This window comes from Solanum pennellii, chromosome 1 (genome assembly GCF_001406875.1).
Source record: "Solanum pennellii chromosome 1, SPENNV200".
In the NCBI taxonomy this organism is placed as follows: Eukaryota; Viridiplantae; Streptophyta; class Magnoliopsida; order Solanales; family Solanaceae; genus Solanum; species Solanum pennellii.
Window position 1 is genome coordinate 94199144 of NC_028637.1, and position 7162 is coordinate 94206305.

General features: G+C 26.8%; 1 protein-coding gene across 1 annotated transcript; it reads right to left on the reverse strand.

Moving 5' to 3' along the window:
* Positions 1-4760: 4760 nt before the first annotated feature.
* On the reverse strand, positions 4761-5756 carry LOC107008905 (ethylene-responsive transcription factor 1-like). Its single transcript, XM_015208120.2, has one exon. The coding sequence runs from the start codon at positions 5702-5704 to the stop codon at positions 5036-5038; it is 669 nt and encodes a 222-aa protein (XP_015063606.1). The 5' UTR covers positions 5705-5756; the 3' UTR covers positions 4761-5035.
* Between the last annotated feature and the right edge of the window lie 1406 nt (positions 5757-7162).

A 7162-nucleotide genomic window follows, 5' to 3' on the forward strand; every position in this document is an offset into this window, starting at 1 on the left:
AAATGTCCTTAAGGTTATTTTTAAGGTTAAAAATGCCCTTCTTTAACAGAATTTCGACATGGCATAAATGAATTTTTAAATTAAACACATGGCATAAAGGTATTGGTCCACGTAAATTTTTTATCCAACTCAAAGAATTTGATTGATAACTGCATTGGACTTCTATCTTCCTGCTTCTTATTATTGAGGAACAATTGCTCACTTCCACCAAAAACTTCATTGCATCCTAATGTGCCACCAGTAACCTTCGTTTGCACATGGTGACAATCCCCACAGTGGGACCATCGAGGATATTCGTGACCACGGTCCGTTCGACCATCCTACGAAGATCTAGTTTCCTTGATCAATCATATGTGAGTACGCAACAAGATTTTTATACGATCCAGGATTAAATCCAAACCACAACAATGTTCCCAATAGATTTCACTCTTTGACACTCAAACAAAGCAACTGTGGTGAAATCCGTTCAATAAATTAAGTAAATTCCAAAAAAAAAAAATTAGCTGGGTTATATTAAAAAACGTAGGTCAGTTTCATTGAATTGGGTCAAAAATTCATGTGGACCAATATTTTAACGCCACGTGTTTAATTTAAAATTTTATTTGTGTCATATTATAATTCTGTTAAAGAAGAAGAAGGGCATTTTTAACCTTAAAAATAACCTTAAAAGTATTTTTGATCTAATAGGTGGAAGGAGGGTATTTCTGATCTATTTTCGATGCGTTGAGGACATTTTTAACCCTTTTTTTTTTATTAAAAAAATTGACTTTTAGAAAATATTAAAAAGGGTATGATGAATAACTTTCTTTGTTTCTTAAGGAATGTGAAATCTAAAATAGCGACATATAAATAAGAACAGAGAAAATATATATATTAAATGTATCAAAATATTATTTAATTTTATAATCTTATACATTTCACATAAAATATTGATATTAAAAATATTATTACATTTAATAAAATATACTTAAAAGTTCAGAAATAATTGAAGCAAGAGCTTAGAAGGGAGTGGGGCCAGCTTTAATTGAAGTAGGACGGAGTGTCCCTCTTGAATCAAAGTCATTGAGTTCACATACAGAGCTAAAAAGAATATAAAATTCATTTTAAAATAAATAAATTAAAACAAACAGAGTAATACTGTCTTTCTGTATTTTATTTTGTCATGTTTAATTTTTTATGTGCTTTAAAAAATATATGACTAAATAGTATTTTTTTTATATACTTATTGATATAACACTTCTACCTTTTTTCATCATATTAACCTATTTCCACATTTTATTACGTTAAATACAGATGAAAACTATATAATATTTTATTTTATATTATTTGACTCATTAACTTTGCACACGTTTTTTTTTAAAACTAAAATTATATTTAAAATTGAATGAACAAATCAATGAATAGCGTAGCATTTGATGCAAACTAGGCTAGAAAATCCGAACGGGAATACGGAAGAGCGTTAGGTGAAGCTGTATATAATATTGGAGTACGATTAAATTTAATTTTTTATACAAATATTTCGTATTAAATAACTTTTACAAACGTGATTTTATATCTAAGGAAATTTATATTTGATATTTCTGATTAAGGATATAGTTTTTATCACTCTATCACAATATTTATTGTTGAGCATAGATACTTAATACTCATGCTAAGGAGGGTAACAACAAAAAATTGATTATATTTTTTTTAAAATAACAATTATTTTGGACCATATATTTTGAATAAGGATAAAAAAATAAATGAACTGGGGGAAATAATTGACTTATGCTTGTGATACTTCATTCTTTTCGAAACAAGTTTTGTTTTAAGTAAAAAAATTTACACCAGTTAAAAAAATAATAAATACCAGGTGTTATATCCTAGGTTACCCTTATATATGGGATGTTTTAAAGAATGGAGTATTACAAAGGTAAAATAGTTATTAAATAAAGGTGTAATTGAAAACAATTATTTGTTCTATCATATTAAAAATAGGAGTTCGAAGCCTAAAGGGTATAAAATGTTAACAAAAATTCTAAAACTGTATATGAATTTTTATTATAACCAAAAGGGCAAAATCGCTAGAAGAGGAGCAATTTCTGTCGTCGAAAAATTTTGACAAAAAGAAATCGCTGCCTTGGCAGCGATTTCTAAAAATTTTTTTCTAAAATATTTTTTTAATAAATCGCTCCTTAAGCAGCGATTTTCTTAATTTTTTATTTGAAATAAAAAAAAATTAAGCAAATCGCTACAAGTGCAGCGATTTGTCTCCAATTTTTTTAAATCAATTTTTTAGAAAAATTTTGATTGCTACTTTTTTAATAAAATTATTTTAAAAAAAATATTTTGGAATAAATAGTAGAAAAATTTAAAATTAATTTTTTTTAAAAAAATTTAAAATTTATTTATAAATTGTAAAAAAAAAAATTAAAAATTGATTGGAAAAAATAAAAAAACTATTCGGAGACAAATCGCTGCCCTTGCAGCGATTTGCTCTTAGTTTTTTTTAAAAAATAAATAATTTAAAAAATTAAAGAAATTATTAATTAGGCAGCGATTTATTAAAAAATCATTAACAATTTTTTTTTTAGAAATCGTTGTGCTAAGGCAGCGATTTTACTTTTTCCGGCGAGCGAAATCGGTGCTCTTCCAACAATTTTGCCTTTTGATTAAAATGTGTATAAGATCAATATTAAACCAATTATTATTTAACAGAGAAAGTACTAATATTTATCTTGAATTTCTTAAGTAAAATAATTATTTTAAGACAACTTTTTTGCTAAAGTAACAAGTATGGCAATTAAAAAAATTGAATATACATTGTAAGTTTAAATTATATAAAATGATATAAATCATTAGATTTTAATTCAGAATAAACAAACATATAAAACTAATCAATTTTAATTCCCGGAAGAGTTTAGGAAATAGCAAGAAATTTGTATTTTATTTAATATAATTTGAAGAGAAACTTATCAAGAAAAATATTATAAAATCTAACAAGGTTATATAAGTCTTTGTCTAAATTAGGACTATTTAGCAGTTCTCAATAATTCTCTCACTTAGTATAAGAGATCAACGTGAATATTTATAGGATAAAAATATAATTATGAAGATAAATTTGTATGATTATCATATTAAAAATAATTTATTTTTTTTTATATTATAATAATAAAATAAATTATTATTACATATATAAAATAAAATTAATTATCCCAAAATAATTAATTATAAAATAATTTATTTCAAATCAAAAAGACGTAAGGGTAGGTGATCCATTATGTTTGCATTAATTAGGGATAGACTTATTAACCATTATTGATATCTGAGCTCTGTAGCATTGATAGTATAAGTTATTAATTTATTGATTCAAAATCTGTATAACATACATAATGATCTGAGTGAAAGAATCCAAATATACTGAATTCGTATTTCACCCATGTGCATTATTTAAAAATAATATTTATCAAAAAATCTCTTATTTAAATATCTGCCTTGAATAATATTAGTGGTAATTAAGAGTAAAACTTCAAAAATAAATAATTGTGGAGACTGTTTGACACAGTGAGATCTCCTGTCCCCAATCAGTGGTCGGATCCCGGATTTCGGGGATTCGAGAAAAAAAAAATAATGGTTTGAACTTCTAAATTAATAAATCAACCTCTTATATTCTGAAGGTTCAAAAACAATATATAAACATAAAAAGTTTTTAAAATATCTTAAATATACAACGTAATTTTTTATCAAGGGATTCACCGTACTATAGGTTCGCCCTGTTCTCATTATGTGGATCTTGTTTACGTTTAAAATTTATAATGATAAAATATTTTTATCACATAAATGTATATACCTTTTTAATTTAATTATATACCTCAATATTAAATATACGAGATTTTATTTATTGTGGAAAATACGAATCTCCTTTAAATATATGGTTTGTTTGACTGCCACTTGACAATCAGCCTGTTGCTTTGGGACCTGCGTCCCCACCCCAACCCCCAAAAATAGAAAAATAAACCCACCAACTTTTTAAAAAATAGTACACTAGTATTTAAATGTGGAATCACTATTGTTTTTTTCTCACAATTTGAAATAATGAATTGAATTCTCTAGAGAAACTTGAATTCGAAAATTTCATATCATGATTTTATATTATTTAATAAAAATTAATACGTAAGTTTAAGTTTAGTAAAAAGAAAAATATAATTTACACTTCATATCTATCCTACTGTTACATCCTCTCCACTCACATTTATTCTCATAGATAGTATTATTCTGACCAATTCTAAAATTATTAATTTTGAAGAATGCATAATCCAACGTGAGAAGATTATTCATATTACATGAAAACAATATGTTAAAAAAATAATACACTATATAGTTCACGCTCAAATTTACTTTATTATTGAATCTAATTAATGAATAGAGTATATATATATATATATTTTTTTTTCGTAATAGTGCATATATTTTTTTTAATGTATTTTTAGTCATTTGGTAAAATTAAGGAATAGGATCATTTTGACGAAGACATATACAATTGCTTAAATAAAACTTTAATATATTTTAAATAATTCCATATTATGATTATTAATGAATGGTGTATAAAAATTTTACCACCGATCCTAACTAAAATTTATTCTTTACAAAATAAAACTCAACGATGTTTTTGTTCAAACTTACGTGTAGTATAACAACTTCTTGTGAATGCTCTCCGATGCAGCATGCAGATAAATAAAATTACGACAAATAATAGATCTGAAATCCATTAATATACAAAATTGATGTAGAAGCCAGATTTTTTATTTAAAAATATAAAAACACCCGAAAAATTCGACATATATAACCTTAGAAAGAGAAATTCAGATGAACTGCTTGTGACTCCACCCTGTATAGAAACGATAGTTGATAAAGGAAATAATGTAAAATTCATAATAATCTCATAAAGGAAGAGGTCGTCAAAGAAGTGCATTTACACAATGACCTTGATGAGTCTATTAATTATACGTAGTAGTACTTAATTGTCAAACGAAGAAAATAAACCTTTGCTCTTTTCTCACATTTGTATTAACATTTGTAAATCCACCCCACAAAGTAATTTGGATTTTGCTATTGAGTTTATCAAATCTATTTTCCTTTTCTTCGTTCCATTTTCCGATGAGGATGAGGACGACGAGGATGACGAGGACGAGGACGAAGAAGAAGTTGTTAATGGCTCGGGTGAGCGGGAGCGTGAGCGTGTACGACGCCTAGCCGTTACTCTAGGTGGCATAGGTACGTCCGAGCCAATTAGGTCAGGAAAATTAAGCCGAGCTTTGGTGCCACGAATCTTGTAAGCGGCTTGGTCATAAGCTAATGCTGCATCCCGCGGGGACTCATAAGTTCCGAGCCACAGCCTCGCTCCTCTCCTATTTGGATCTCTTATTTCGGCTGAAAACGTACCCCACTGCCTCCGCCTCACCCCTATGAACCGCCTCCAATCTTGTGGCGCGTTCTCACGCGCCACAGACGGTTCTTTTGTTTCCTCCGGAGGCTCCGGTCTTACGGGGGATTCAATTGAATTTGAGGTAGGAATATTAGGCAATAATGTTGCAACATCTAAACTCATTGGTGAAACAGTTTCGAAAAAATCGGAATCATCGTCATAAAGAAGATGTGTGATAGATTCAAGTTCATCAAGGCTAGGTAAAGAGAAGATTTCATCATCATCAATTAGAATATTCATTCTTCTTTTGGATGAATAATATGTGATGAATGTAATGTAATATTAGTAGTGGAACTCTAATGCTACTTATATATACTACTTCATCTCACTCCGTTTATAGGACATTTTTCGTTTTTTTTTTTTCGAGAATCAAACAATTTAAGACTAATCAGAAAATTTTCACATGGAATCTTTTTTATATACTACTTATAAAGTAGAGAAAAAAAATATAAAGTGACACTAGAAATTGTTTCAAATTTTCAAAAACACACCTTAACTTTATTATCTCACTAAACAATCTTGAACTGATATAATATAATTTTTTTTGAAATCCAATTTCAATCAAGTTCTTTCAATTTTCGGGGAGTTCATTGATTCTTTTAATATTATTATTTTTATTTTTGAAGCTATATGAAAAAGAATGATTTATGATACCTTCAAAAATTTAAATTTTCTTTAAAAAAATAATTAATTTTGTTATCAATAATTCAATTAAGTCTAGAAAATAATATTATTTTTTTATTTTCTTTCAAAAGTGTTAATTTTAAAATAAGGTAACAATCGACATTTTTAATCGTAACAATTAAAATAAAATGGATATATTTTAAAATCACAATAATTATGAAAGAACTTTTTTTAAAAAAAATTAAACAACATGAATACACAAAAAAAATCATATAAAAATAAAATTTTCAAACTAACATACAACTACAACAACAATAATATATCCGGTATGATTCACAAATTAATATAATATTAATAATGATTAAAAAAATAGCAACACACATAATTTTTCTTGCACTTTTTATATTTGTTCACTTCAATTTATGTATAAATATATTTTACCTCTCTTTTGTTAGTAGTAGAAAGTTGTTGCTTTAAAGTAAAAAAATACATAAATGACCCACTTGTCCATGTGTCAAAAAAAAAATAAATGGAGCCTCACACACCTTATTGGGTCTCTACCATGATAAAATTTACCTTAACTATACGGGCATTCTAATACCTCCACAAAACAATCATGAACAAATATTATTACATACTTTTTTGTCCACTTGATAGAGAATATAATTTTATTTTTACAAGTATTTTATTTTATTATGATTTTAACTTTTTTTTCTCGTTATTTTTATCCGACTTCAATCAATTTCTTTCAATTTTCGGGGAATTCACCAATTCTTTTAATATTATCATTTCTATTTTTGAAGTTATATTAGAAAGAGCAATTTCAAAATTTTAAATTTTCTTAGAAAAATAATTAGTTTTGTCATCAATAATTCAATAAAGTCTAGAAGATTATATGATTTTTTATTTAAAAAAAATTAAAATAAAGTATTTGATTGGAGATGAAGAAGAAAAAGAAAAGAAAAAAATGGGAGGGGGTTCAACTTGACGTGGCGGGTCGGCGTGAGGTGAAGGGTTTGCAAAAAATGGAGGGATGGATCAACTTAAAAGTTCTTTTTAGGGGGGGGGGGGGGT